The sequence below is a fragment of the Helicoverpa armigera genome, chromosome 8 (assembly GCF_030705265.1).
Source record: "Helicoverpa armigera isolate CAAS_96S chromosome 8, ASM3070526v1, whole genome shotgun sequence".
NCBI classification, from domain to species: domain Eukaryota; kingdom Metazoa; phylum Arthropoda; class Insecta; order Lepidoptera; family Noctuidae; genus Helicoverpa; species Helicoverpa armigera.
The window spans coordinates 6,062,171-6,077,335 of NC_087127.1; the positions used below are offsets into that span (position 1 = coordinate 6,062,171).

General features: G+C 36.6%; 1 protein-coding gene across 2 annotated transcripts in view; it reads right to left on the minus strand.

The window, feature by feature from the left end:
• The window catches only part of LOC110372870 (integrin alpha-PS1), a 78,562-nt gene that overhangs the window by 7,794 nt on the left and 55,603 nt on the right, over positions 1-15,165 (minus strand). Inside the window, exons 2-3 of one of the 2 annotated variants that reach the window (XM_021329881.3) lie at positions 1,236-1,363; positions 692-715 (exon numbers count right to left, since the gene is read on the minus strand). In XM_021329881.3, coding sequence (XP_021185556.3) covers positions 692-715; positions 1,236-1,363 — 152 coding nt within the window. The remainder of the gene's footprint in view (positions 1-691; positions 716-1,235; positions 1,364-15,165) is intronic. The other variant, XM_021329882.3, reaches the window with a different exon arrangement.

The window sequence follows — 15,165 nt, forward strand, 5'->3', positions numbered from 1 at the left end:
AATAACTAATTAGATATTATAGCCAGTCACCTTAGTTTCATGTTACGAGTTAAGACGGTTGTGTGAATTTTCACCTGAGAATTAAAAATGTTTTATGAGTTTCGAGGTTTGATTAAATTTTAAGGCCTAACGAAGCTCTATTAACTTACACTTCTAACAAGCTCTAAATCTAAGTTCGTCGGAGTCTACACTAAATACGTTTTCTTTTGAGTTTCCTTCAAGTTCAGTATGTTGAACTGAATCTACTCTAGACAACGATCGGTACTTACTATACGTATAATACATTAAATAAATAGTTTGATACTTGGTATCTAAAGTGCTGTGTAGCTCAAGCATGTGTCTTTGGTGCTGTGGCAAGCAGTTAGTGCTTTATATTATCGCAAATAGAATACATTTTCAGTAATTAACATTCATTTGCCATGACACTTTCAGCAGTTAAGTAAAGTAAAGTTGTCTATTACTGAAAATGTAATCTAAATACATAGAATCGTGAATGTGATGTTTGCAAAATAAAAGTCAAACCGCTAAGTTAGTGATATCATGCGTTGCAGTATATATGACGGTCCAGCTGGAACTGAGCAGACAAGAGTTGACAATTAGTAAATCAAAAAGTACATAACAGCGATTAGTCGATTAGTCGAAGAGCAAAATGATTAAGAATAAAAGGAGGTTGAGACCACAGCTCACTTACTCGTGTCTATCTTGCCGTACTTCGCTGTTTGGGGCACCACCGACAAAAGACAACATTTTAGTTAAAACTTATATCGATATTTTAATCGATTAGAATCATGCTTGGTAATCGATGGACGTGTTCCAGCGTTTCCCTCGTTTGTATCTAGACTGTGAGAACACGCTAGGCTACGTAGCAAGTGTATAGCGAGCCCTAACTACAAAATCGTCTAAGTAGTTCTATTCATCTATGTGTGTATTTGGCAGGTTCATCTATTAGTGAATTTAAAAACAAAACACAGTGTGAGAACTCAAACTATTGTTTTATACTAATTTACTAAATTAGCACGTTTTTGGAACCATTGTTCTGTGTGAGACACGTTGTATTTATTTACAGCTAATTCTCTTTGGAAATTTTCTGAAAAAGGAATATGGTAGAGTTCAGATGTTGGATGCAATGGCTGCATGTTTTTGAAGGTTGTCGAAAGGTTCAATGCATAGAACGAGTAGTCTAGTATCTTCAGAGTAGTGACGTCACAACAAACGGTTGTTCACTTGTTACTCACTCCGTTTGCCGTCGGTGATGATTTGGACGCAGTCGGTGGGCGTTGAAGTTACACTGCACTTCCATAGCGCGCCCGACTTTGTCGTGTTTGGCTGTAGATTTTGACCTAGTGGAGCACCAACCAGCAACCTGTAATAAAGAAACATAGCTTCATTAATAAATTATACAAATTATTGTTTTCTTTCTTAGGGCTAACATTTATTCTCGCGCTAATATATTTTATCTATGTAATTAGATAAAATACACAACATAGTGCAATAAAATTGTTCTATTCGTGCATTCTACTCATTACTGTTGAATTTAGATAATGATTATTATCAACAAGCAATAAACAGCAAGGAGTAGGTTATCGCCGATGTAAACTATAATGTTATTACAATAAATTATGTGCTCAATTAGAATGTAACGTTCAAACGAAATAAATGACAGATAAATAACTGCCTCAATACAGGAGGATGTAATAAAAACGATAATTCTCTCGAAGAGTGAACACCATCATTAAATTATCCTCCCATTCATGAATCAAAAGGACTGAAGTTAAATGAAATCGTCACCGTCCATTGAGTTGGTATAACGAGACGAATATGATTGCGGTGCGTTAGAGGGCTTTCATTACGTCATTATGTTGGTAATGATGGCGGGACGGAGTTCTGCTTATACCTATGTGACGAGCAGACCGTGATCCTACGTAATTACGTACAGAATATAGATAATAATATTTGTGGGATGTTTGATAAGAAAATTACGGATTATGTATCGCCGAATTGTAACGAAATGAATTTGTCTAAATGTGCAGTGAACATTTTTATTGCAGAATAAGGGAATTGTAGAAACATAGCGGTGCAATTATGTATATTTTTTCCTGGATTTCCCATTGTTTTATTATATTTGTCAATTTCCATACGTTGGATTTCATAATACGATTTTCAAACTAAATCGTGATCTTAATAAGTTGAACGGGTCGCTCGGGACCGGAGTAATTGAGCGTGAATACTCAAATACCATATTCGGGGGCAAAACAATCAAGTTTAGTGTTTAAATCAATATTTGAGGTACTAATGAACGTAACCCGTATTTACCACGGCGAGACTATTTCCTAAGATTTGACTAACACACGAATATCATTCCTAATAAATTGAACACTAATTTCGGGTAAAATATTTAAGAATCACTTCAGCCTGATTACAGTTTTGATCTGATTACAGTTATTATTCCTAACAGGAAAAAAGGAACAATCATTACGAAATTAAAATGCATATATTTTACAGCCGACAACCGGCTTGACGTCGCATAAAATGAAGCTGTAAATAAACATGAGATGCACAAGACTAAATTAGCGTAAATAATTACATGTTCGATCCTTCCCTCCTGAAGCCAGTCATGGCTTAATTAGACCCGCTACATTTGCATAGTAATGCTTGTGGAACATTCATTGTTGTCCCGATAAGGCTAGTTAACATTGCAACGGCCCTATGCACTCTAATGGATCTATGGATATTCGATTTCATCACACCATTCAAGTGCTCATAACTTTTTCTTTTACACATGTTGTTTGAAATTAATATCTTTACTAGTTTTTTGTTTCTATTAATCTTCTTATGTCAACGTGTTACAATTACGAAATTATAAATAAATAATGCAGGTTAAAAGGCGGCCGGTCCATCGATCATCTCGCTACGAATCGATTTGAAGCCGCGCCGTGTTCGATCACTCGATAGCAAATAACCGATTCGTATTCAATTTAACATTGGTCACGGGCAGCGGCCTCTGTGATTATACATACGTAGCTTCTACTGCATGCCCTTATGCATTTAAATGAATATAAATCATTACTAACCCCGTCGCGTGTCGTCTCTTACTTGACCGTATCAACAAGCTACTTTCGTGGCTATTAAGGGAACGCAACTTTAATAACTGATTTGAGTAGGTGGGTAATCAAAATGCAATAAGTTTATACAGTGTTTAACCTCTTTATAGGTTTGTAGTGGGCGTGTACTTTAATTTCTCATAATTCTGAATTTCATTGTAAATAATACAATAATCCACTCACGCGTTTTAAAGGTCGACGTACTCATAAATAAGGAATAAAGGAAAGCTCTTATAATTAACAGCTCATTGTTTTGCTTTATGTTGCGACATTTCCTTATCTAAATATTTCGTTAGGACTAGGAGCGAGAAAGCTCCGCGTTCTAAATTTGAGTTGAACAAATAGCACTTGTAGGGCGCGGGCGCCTCGGCCGGTGCGACTGGGACGTGCACGATTGTAAAAGCTCCACAATACTTCCGCGTGGGTATCAAATAGAAGACGATTCGTTTCTGTTATTGCAAAAGGCGATCGGTCAGACCCTCATGATCAATTTACAGCACAAAGGGCTCATTTATGGTGAAACGGTGTTCCGCGCCCACATAGTGGCGATCGATCGTGCCCTCATTGGGGTTACCCGCAGTGTGCGCCTACGCTGCGTGTCTATTACTTTATACTATTGTTAAATTAAATATTGTAGTGTAAAACAATATGTTTGCGAACTTAACCCGCGGCTTCCATTAACCAGTAAAATGCAAACACCGTCAACGTCTATCGAAGACCGCTCCTTGTTTGTGGCTCGTGTTTCGTATCCTTGGGCCGCGCCCAGCACTGTGAAGGGCGATAAATTCCCATCAACAACTTATCTATCTTTGACATCGACCGATAGTGCCACCATATTGCACAACCATTTAGATACCCATTACAGTAAAAATGCATTCTGTGGGTGGTCATCAATCTTTCTTTGAGAGCTTTACGGCTTCTTGACTTGTAAAGAATGTTTAAATGTCAAGTTGATGATATTTGGGGGACCAGATACTAAAATAAAGTTGACGACGTATTTGTAGGTGTGTCCGCACTACGAAATAGTTTGATATACAACGTGTTGTTAAAACATGTGGTGAACCAGAGGAGTTTTTACGGTAACTGAATCTAAATTATAAATCAACCAATCATTTCAAATTAATTTATGAACATGAAACGTAAGTCAATTGACCGCGTGCCCAAATAAAATCTAAACAGTAATTGATTGGTCATGTCTTTATGAACCCAGGAGCTAAAACTTTGATCTTTTGTGAGTTGTATTCGATTAATTTGATTGCGTAGATCAAAGCGGGCCTCAGATGATGTGATAGCATAGCGCTGAATGGAATGCCTACACGCGCATTACGTGCGTATGCGCCGGACGTGATCACATGTGAATGAAGGAAAATGGGCGCTTTGTGTCAACGCAACGTACCTCATTATGCTACCACAAAATGTATCAAAATTGTCTATTTAGTACCCACTTTTTAAATAATATACTTATTAATATTCCTTGTTATCGTTCAATCGAACTTTTACTACAACATTTAAGAAATTGATATCGTCGTGGTTTAAACGAATCATTAAAAGTGTCTCGGTTATGTGGTTCATGCGGTATGAAACAGGATATATCCTCACATTAAAACTACATGCCTTCGACCAGACCAGACGAGCAAGAAAGTAAAAAAATAAATATGGAACCGGAATAAATTGTCTTTTTATTTAAGCGAATGAATATTATCTTCTTGGTGAATGACAAAAATTCAGGCACATAGTTTATTTAAAATCGCTCGAGCATTCTTTCTCCGTTGAGTTTAATCAACATAGCTCGGTAATAGCTTTAAGATATTCAGTAATTATAGGTATGAGAAGGCCTATCATTCTAGCATTTTCCATTCGAAATAAAAAATTAAGTAAATTACGGAATTTCAGTTCATTGTTTATGCAAAATAATTTGTTCACCGCATTTCGGTACCCGATAATATTCACTCATTTTTTTTTGTAAGTTATTCGAAGCTTGTGCATGTAGTAAGTTACGAGTGGTGACAGGGCCCGGAGCTGTCAAAGGGGCAGAGCAATCTCGCTTCCCACCGCCGGTGGTCCACCGCAAACACGGGCCGCGGCCATTGTCCAAACTTTATTGTCATAAGTGCCTACATGAGGTCGCTCCTCTATCTGCGTGTAACATCGACCCTTACGACAGACGGTTATTTAGAGGCTTTTAATAGCTGTGAAAGAAAATAGAAGTGCCATTTTACACTTCTGTCATAAACATCAATAGTTTTTTTTATGGTCATTTTCGGAATTTTATTCGTTGATGTAGTTCAAGTGGGCTTTTTGTAAATTTATATACCTGTGCAGTCTACTAAAGTTCTTTTTTTACTGTTATTTAAATATGTTTAGCTAATTATTTTCCCTTCCCTTTTCCCCATTAATTAAAAAGAGCAGCTTGTTTTAAAGTCTCTACTGTCAGTAAACGGCTTGCGTTTAGGATTGTTCACAAAAGGAGCGCGCACGCGCCGCACCGTGTGTGGCGCAAATTGTATGGAAATAAGCGGACAAGTGCAATGAGATTTGTTCACTGACCACTATACAAACAAATTGCTACAAAGCGATTATCATCCCCTTTATTTACTTTGATGTTGGACTGTGGAACAGGACTCCCTAGTGCATTTACAATTATCTACTGCAAAGCCAGCTTTAACTATTAAATGAACGGCCGAAGTAACTTTGAACATTCGGGTATTAACTAGCTTAATTTTTACCTATAAACGTATAAGTGAACTTAATCTAGAAACTATTGAAGCTTCTAAAGTCCTTATTTACTTGCTTATAAATATTACAGTTGCTACTAAACCAACCACAAACTTGTATACTTAATGATTAACAAACCTATTTCATATGCCATTCCATTCACTGAGCATTTGAAGTTAGCATATGACTTCATAAACAATAGTTTTTATGTTGTCTATAGCCTTAGACGTTCGCTTTCCCGATTGTCTGAACCATGTGAGAGCCGCGAAACGTCTTAATTACAATGCAGACGTAAATACCTGACTATGTGCAAACTATTATTTATTACGCAGCTGAACTTTATGACGATGCCATATTGTTTCTAACTTTATATCTTGTAGTGTGTAAGTGAAAACTGCTTTAGAAAATACTTCAGTGTAGTAAAATTAAGCTATCTCTGATAATTAGTTTGAAAGTTGTTTTTAAGTAGTTATTTTTTTTATTGAATAGGTACTAGCTTAGGACAGCGGTTTCATCCGCGGCCCGAGATAACTGCTTCCCGTAGCCGGATGGTGGCAAAAATTCTTTATCCTTCTCCCCGGTCTAAGCTATCTCCCCAAGGGATATAGGGATTCGTTTTTATATCCAGATTATAGAATAAATACTTTTCCAACTTATGTATGAAATAACTCGCAGGAATCATTCACGTATCAGAGGTATTCAGTATTCAAAATTTAATTTACGGCACTAATAAACTGCAATTAAACGAAAGCAACCTTCTAATCTAAGCCCTAAGGGCTCAATTTGTTTGATCGTGCTTGCAATGACACCTCGAGGCGCAGAATCCATTATGCATCATCTTCGGTGACATTTAGAATTTATTACCGTTGTCTAAGTGATGGAGGAGGTCTGAGCAACTAAGTATGACGAAACACAAGAAAGTATGAAAGTGCTCAGATTGCAATGTCACGACGCCATCGTAACTTACCGTGCGGCGTCTACGCAAGTCGGTTGTTTGTCTTTGTCACTTTTCTATCGGATTTGTTAAAATAAGCATTTTATACGGAAGCAAAATAATAATATTAGCCTTTTAAAACTAAACATTTACACAATAAACACATTTTTGCTTTTTAATTTTTGCAAAACTGTTTGAAAATAGAATAGGTTAAAAAAAATCCTAAAACTGTTTCTAGAAATTCCAGCCAGTGCTTGCTTTTATAGTAAAAGAATTTAATCGAATGAGGGTTTTGTAAAATGGCGTCCACGAGGTGGCAGCACCGAGTCGTCAGGTCCAGATAACTGTCAAAGTGCTTATCTTTACTATGAATAGTGAACGATTTTAGTGTTTTTTTTATTTTATAATTAAAGCACTGCATTATTGTTTTACTATTGCGGTTGAGTAAATAAAAAAAACTAAATCATATTGTGTTAAAAAAAATTTCAACAAGCTTTTCCTTTTGATGAGTGACCAGTGACTTTTGCACTTTCTCTCTTAGCTCAATTTTTAGTTCGGAAACCTTATTCTGACCGTAGTCCATAATAAAATCAATAACACTTCCAATATAACAGAATTTCAATAAACAATGAGTTCGGCACCTACAATTCCATACTATTTGACAGCTGTTTGGACCAGACGCATACGTGGCGCCACCCGGTGGCAGAAAAAATTTCAAAAACCCTCATTGCCAATATTGGTGGTTGATTTTTTTGAAAATGGAACGAATAAAATTAGAAGTTGTCCAATTTTAATTGGCAACATATAAAAGATTAATCAATCCTTTTTATCCTCACCTACGCCAATTAAACGTGTCTATCAAAGCTCACAAGACTATAGGACATAAAAATAGCATATTATTTCTTGTGTAGAAATCGCTGTCGCCGTCTCGTGGTCGCGTCGGTATCGGTGGCAAGATCGCTCATTAGCGCCGGTCGCCGATACCCGTGGCTCGTGACTGAACCATGTTCTTCGTTACTGGCTGCTCTAAGTGTCACAGCCATGTTTTATAATCTTTCATATATCATGCACGCCTCAATACGAGGCCTTTGACCCGCTTTCTCGCAGTTGCAATGACGCGAAGTTATTAATTTTCAAAACAAAGAGTCTTTAGGTAACTTTATGGTTTTCTTTAGACTTTGATACGGATAAGTCCTCCTGTGTTTATCAATTCCTTGCATTTCTAGTATTCATATACCTAAATATCTTTAATTTAAAAATATCTTTTTCTAAATATTCTAAATATCTTTTTTTTAAGTTGAAAAAGTTGAAAGCTATAACAAAGTTGAAAAAATGTACTCTACTAGAGTAACTTCTAAGTTGAAACATCATTTATAATTCAGTAAATAACATAAACAATTAATTGTTAATTTCAAGTTAAACATAGGCTTAAATCTATTAACACAGGTTGTTAATGAAGACATCTTGTATGCTCACGTTTAAGTACGGTACCGTATCTGAATATCTACAGCGAGCGGTCGCCAGTGCCACAGAGTAACGAATAACTAACGATATTATATGTAATCTGTGGCAACGGTGTCGAGCGACGATTTATATCCTGTGGCTCACAATTTTACTACAAACTTGTGTAACCAGCTTTATTGGTTCGCTGTTCTTTTGTTTTAACTGCATCTTGTAGGGCATTGTATTGTGGAGTGGTAATGACTTCTTTATATTCATTGGGACTATATGTACGTACATATTTAAGAAGGGATTTCAAATCAAGTCAATTTTGTTAGAGTGCATTTTTATTTTTTCTGCATTTCGAAAGACATTATGTAATAAACTTTATTTCAGCTTAACAACACTTCGTAAGCAATGATTCGAAAAACAGATAACTAAGCTTACAGCATCATTGTAAGTTATTCAGACGTTTAACACAACACAGCGCACTTAATGTGCCTTACTAATAGTGAACATAACCATTCGCCTTTCACCAAGCACAGATAAATAATAACAAAGTTGTTCAAAGGGAATTTAATCTGTTCCCAGTATTCAGCTGGGAAACAAGACAAAATAAACATTGTTAGCTAGCCAGTACACCTGAAGTTATGCGCAGTTTGCAAACTTTGTGGAAGTAGTAAAACCTTCTTTTGTTTTTCTGTAATGTTCGCAGACATTTGAGTACGCATTGCTACTGAAATTATTCTAAGCGAGTGATGTCAAATGAACTTTCCGGGAAGTTATAAAAGGCTGGCGTTCTGGTGAATGTTTTACTGTTCACAGACGTGTACACTGAAAGCACAGTTTTGTTTTTGTTTTAGTTTATGTCATAACTTTGATATATTGAGAAAAAAAGTAAAGCATAAAAAATACTTTTTTCCAATTTTTTCTGGTATGCAATATAATTTGTCTTCCGTTCTCCAGGTGCAGTTAAGCACCCTCCCAATATAATATCTGTCAATAACGAAATTAGCTGATGTATTTTTAGTGCACGCTGCGCTTCATTGGGCGGGTGTGACGTAAATAACTTTTATTTAATTAGCGTGAGTTTATATCTTACTTATTTTTATGCTTGTAACTTAAAAGTGCTAGGGGCCACCTTAACAAAGTCTCTCTGAGTATGTATAGAGTTATTTGATTTTAGATAGTTGCAAAGGCGTTGACAATGATACCTTAGCCGGTTCACAGAAATTCAAATCAGTTTAAGCGACAAATAAACAGTTATGCACTTCACCAAGTGCCAGTATTATTAATCTTCAGTCCCCTTGACACCTGGACCTGGTCTCACTTGAACAAACAATACTGGATTATCCTCAGAACTGCTTCGCGACAGAATTATGTAAAACTATAAATCAAGATAGGCTACAAAGCTGCACGCAGAGGCTGCATCGCGCTGATTATCGCGAACCTGTTTACCAAAGAGTATTTAGCAAATGGAGGGCGTGAAAGCTTGAAAAGCTTAGCTTTGTGGTTCGAATGTGACGAATACTCAAATATTCGATTTGAATATTTTTTGGTTGTGTAACATTAGCGCATTTTCTTTCAAGTTCTATTATAAATTATAACTCATCGTGTAATCTTATTTCACTAATTTAGGAAATAAGAAGGATTTGTTTCGAAACTAAATAAAAACGGCCGCTAATTTTACTCTACCCATTGTTTTGACATCGTATTTAAATAATGGTTTTGGCAAATAATTTTACTCTACCCATTGTATAGACATCGTATTTAATAGTGGCCTTAAAGATGTACTGAAAAAGATACAGAATGATTTCGCTAATCTGCCGCCGTTTCTTTGGATGTCCGGAGCCTATAGCGTAACATAAACCTTGCGCGTAGCATTTAATTGTCTCTCCATTCATTAACTCCTCTGTGTCTTACAGACGGGGGTAAGTAATAGTCGATGGTTCGCATTAGTTACAGGAGCGTGGGCGGCCAGCCACAGCTCGGTAAATAAGCTGGACTAATCGAACAGGAATTACTGCACTTTGTATATTTTGTTTGCGTATGCTAGAAGAAGCAGTCTCTGTTTTGTGTAGATCCATGTTTCTGAGCATTCAAAGACCTTATGAAATGACGCTAAGCCTGTTACGACCATGAGAAACTCAATATCTTTCAATTCTTATTGGGTTATTGTCTTCGATATCCTATTATTTGAAGCACTTGGTGAAACAATATTTAACTGTCGGTATGATTAATTGTGTATGTGGCTTTCAAAATGAATCAGCTCCATACAGAAAACCCACTTGTTAAATATCGAATTAATTTGTTTTATTACCTATTGTCAATAAAGGTGATGGTTTAGCTTCGAGTTTATATTCCCATAAAATAAATTAATCTGCAGCAATTGTGTAATTAAAATTATGCGCTAAAGTGAATTGTTTTGGTCACGACCGATACTCAAAGAACTGGGTCCTATTGTAAATACAAAGTTCCCACAAATGCTAACACCTACGCAGATATGAACAGAAGACCCGGAACACACACATGCACACTTATTATAGTCATACTTAGGCCATTCTATTTGTTCCAACAAGGAACATTAAAACAAATTAATGTGCAGTAAAATAACATTAAGAAAAGTCTGTGGGTTGAGCCGCGGTCCACAACTGTGTGAGACACCGTCAAATAGAACAGCGCTCATATTTAACGACGTGTTGAAGCTATTTAATGTCAAAAGCACTGTCGTATCTGTGGTACTTAATGCGGCAATTTCTCTTTCACATGCTACGTAGATATTTGTACTTGTACCTATATGTAGCTATGTCTCGATACCAGCACATTAGAAAAAAAAAACTTAATTCACCACTTTTCAATTCAAAAAATATGCAAATATATAGCAGATCCACAGAAAGCTCATGTCCAATTTAGCATAAAGTGTTTCTATTCTTCCGCTTCGATATGAATGACTTATAGATATATAGACTAGGGTAGTAGATACAGAATTTAATTCATACAAATTGGTTCCTAATCTAAACTACAAACACTTTAGTCCACAAATAAGGCTAAGATGTAAGTCCGAACAACACCGATACAGGTCATTTGCGTTAACCATTTCTAACATAAAGCTTGATCTAAACATAGAAATGGCCGAACGGTTACCACAATAGATGCAATCAGAGCTAAGCGCGGTTTTACGAAGGTACCTAAGCGAGCATTGGCCGGTAGATCTTAGCGTTTGCTAAACGCTATCGATTAGCACTAACACAAAGCACATTTAACGTAATGAAATGTACCGGTGGACGTCTGTGGGAGTCGGTAACAGTCAGTTACGGTATGCTCGGGACAATATTTACCCAGGCCGAAGCTTTCTCACGGCGCTGCGGGACACACCGATCAGTAAGAGTCAATACTCCAAAATATTGTTTATGTAACAATTTTGAGAGTGTGATAATAAGTGGTGGACCTTATGTATCAGTCTGAAGTTTGTTTGTTTTTGAATTTGACAGTAATGCAGAAACCCCCAATACATATCTTTTTTGGTAAAAGGCGCTTATCATTGTGCCATTGCAACGTCTAGTTTTTGCAGCTTTAGGATTATTATATTCTAAGTAACACCTACTAAATACACCAGAATACAACTGCAATAGCTTCATAAAATAAACACACTACAAGCAATAATAATAAAATACAATAAACTTGTCTCAGTCTCACACATAAATTCGCCATACAACTAATTTTACTTCGTGTACAACTCGAATGCAGTGACAAAAATACCTCCCTGTTATAACGTCATCGAGATATAAATAGTGAGGAGTGCGCGAGACCACTCGCGATTTAGGCCGACGCAGGCGCATACAACTTGCATACACACGTGCAAGAAACCAAGTCAATGGTTTGTTTGCTTTTCTTACTTAACAGATTTATATCCATGTTTATTTAAAGCAATTAACAACATCATATTTTTGGGCAATGTTTTGATCTCATTCAATCAAAGAATTTATTTTTATGTTTAAATTAAAATGTTGGTTAGCTGCATCTGTTTTGCGGTTTATAAATAATTATGAAGGGTTGAGTTTTAAACAAGAAACATTCCTGTTTAATATTTCATTTCGTATTTTATTATTGTCATTTAAGTTTTTAGTATAGCGTGATACCCAAACCGCGAAAAAAACTCGGTCAAGAGCACAATCGTCGAGCTACTAATATAATAAAAAGTATAGAAATAGTCGGCCTTGTGCTTTGAACATTGTCACTAGCAGGAAGCGGCAATTGAGCGAATGAGTCGGCGAGCGCGGATCTGAAACGTTCAATGGTCTGATCACGTGTGAACTGGGGCAGTGGGTAAGTCAATGACCTCGCTAGATCACGGAGACTGTCATAAGGATATCGATTGTGGTTTCACGTGATGTAAACATCGCCAAGATTTGCAGATTCGGGGTAACATTTTCCAGAGCTTCTATCCTATTTTGTCCACTGAAGGTTTACAATCTAATGAATGCCTTAATATTTCTCTAAAATCGTCGTGTTCCGTCATAGGCCTTTTATGTACCAGGGCCGCGGTATCTCTTTCGAACAACCCGCAGCCCCGGCAGGCCTTGGCCCTGCTGGGCCCCGCTGGGCTTAATATTTCTCTCAGTTATAAATAATGCAGAAAACACTATAAATGCTAATCAGTTCAGTAAGTAGTCGGAGCTAATAAGTAAAATCATAGGTTAACTACTACTTCATAACTGCGTGCCTTATAAAAGTCAAATGAGGGAAACTGGTTAATAATGTACCTGAGTGAACTTCTAGAAACTGTGTTATCGCTGGTAATCTCAAGTAAGTACCGACCTCTATGCACCTATATTCACAATAATTATGTATTATTGGAGCCATTTTAGTACCACAGTCATTTTTCAAAAATTATGTTACGGCTCCAAAAAGGATTGCAACATATGAATTTCTCCAATAATTATAACCCTTCATACAGAACGTGCGCACCGTAAGATCATCCAACATCATTTATCATCTCCAATATGATGACATTTCAGCCAATTAGTGGATGTTTTGTGCACGGTATCGAGATAATACGCCGGGATGCCTTATATGGCGCATCCTTATTGGGTGAAATTTAAACTGATTGGTGGGGAACGTGACTGGACAATACACTAAGCACCAAGGAACATAAGTAAGGAGTCAACGCAGAATTAACCCTTATGCGTCCACCACTAATTGGGCCCTAACTTGGGTATCTGGGTATTTCGATAAAAGTTCTTAATTAAATTTGCTTAAAATGTAAGAGAATTCTCGGATTGTTTCAGTGCCTTTCGAGTGCGAGGTATGTTGGAGATTCACCGTTTTAATTGACATTGACAAATGATTTCATGTAACCTGCTCATAACACATTTTAATATGTATTAACTAATATATTTTTTTATTTAATTGGCAAAGGCAATAAGAATTTCTACAGAACACAGAAATATAAAAGGCTTATTATTTTCCGGGTGACTAATAACTTAAAAGTCGACAAATGTTTGCAACAAATAAAATAACTTGGCAGCGATTAAATATTTTCGCGACTATTATAATATGTAAGGTTCAAAATTAAGGGTGTTATAAAAACTAAAAACTAGCAGCTGCGTTTGGGTAGCAAATAAATTATACCAGTCAATTGAAATATTAGGTGAAGAGCTATTTATAATGACTTGGCGACTAATAATGTTAGTTGGGTGGCAAAGATAATATATTACCAACTATTTCGTGCCGACTAAAAACCCAGTTTCAGGCTTCGCTTTGTGGATAGCTCTAAATATTAAAAGGAGTACAATAAAAAGGAATAACAGTTAATTATTAATATTTTGTTATCATAATTTCATGAAAACGGCGACAGGTGTTGTGGTATTATCTCACTTGGCGCACTATGAAGATGGTAGAATGTAATTTGGATTCATTTTATTTAGCATATTGCCATTTATAACCTTCAATTAAAAAAACATTGTATTAAAAATTGAAGTTAGTGACGAAAACGAATCGCTGCAAAACTGACTCCACGTAGTCTTCGTCGTCACATCTGCCCTACCCCTAGAGTGCAATTCAAAACCGCGTAGGCGCGGAGGGGCGAGGCGGCCTGCGAGCTGAGGCGCAGGTAGTTTTAACGCTCACCGCCGCGGCTGAGGCTGGCCGGCACTGGCCGGCCAGCAAGCCGAAGCTGCGGTGGTGAGCGTGAAAAGCATCTGCGACGATAAGCTCGCATGGGACCGCCGGAGCCCCGCAGCGCCGGAGCCGTGACAGAAGTCATGCTTGCTGCATGTTGCGTGCTTACTTATTCACCTATAATTTTGAAAATAACAGCCTCAAATATTTTTTCTTCATGCCATTTTAGAGTTTATTTAAAGCTATTAAAAAGTCGCACAATATATTTATAATATGAGTCTGTTTTTTAATCTCAACTACGTAGACTAAATTGACACTTGCAAAATGTCAAACTTTCTAATCATTTTGCTAGCTCTGTGGTGCAGTGTTGTACTTACGATACCGGTTCGTTGAATCGTAACTTTTTATCTATAATAGACGAATTTAATATTCATTCAAAGTTTTATATTTAAAATTCACGTACGTACACATGGCTGTACGACGTGCTACAAACTGCCAGGGATATCTGACCACGCAAAGCCATGCGTAATCATCAAGGATAAACCCATTATTTCAGGATGACTTATTGTAAAAAGTTACGATTCAACGAACCGGTATCGTAAGTACAACACTGCACCACAGAGCTAGCAAAATTATTAGAAAGTTTGACATTTTGCAAGTGTCAATTTAGTCTACGAGATTAAAAAACAGACTATAGTTTATATTTATTCTTCACCCAAACAATTTTAAATAGAACCTGATTTGTATTATTTATGAATGCCCATTTTCAATTTTATTGTCATCATTAAGTTTTCGCTTAGATATTAATTCAGTTGCCAAAAGAAAAACTTGATGCTAGTTTAAATTAAAACCGAC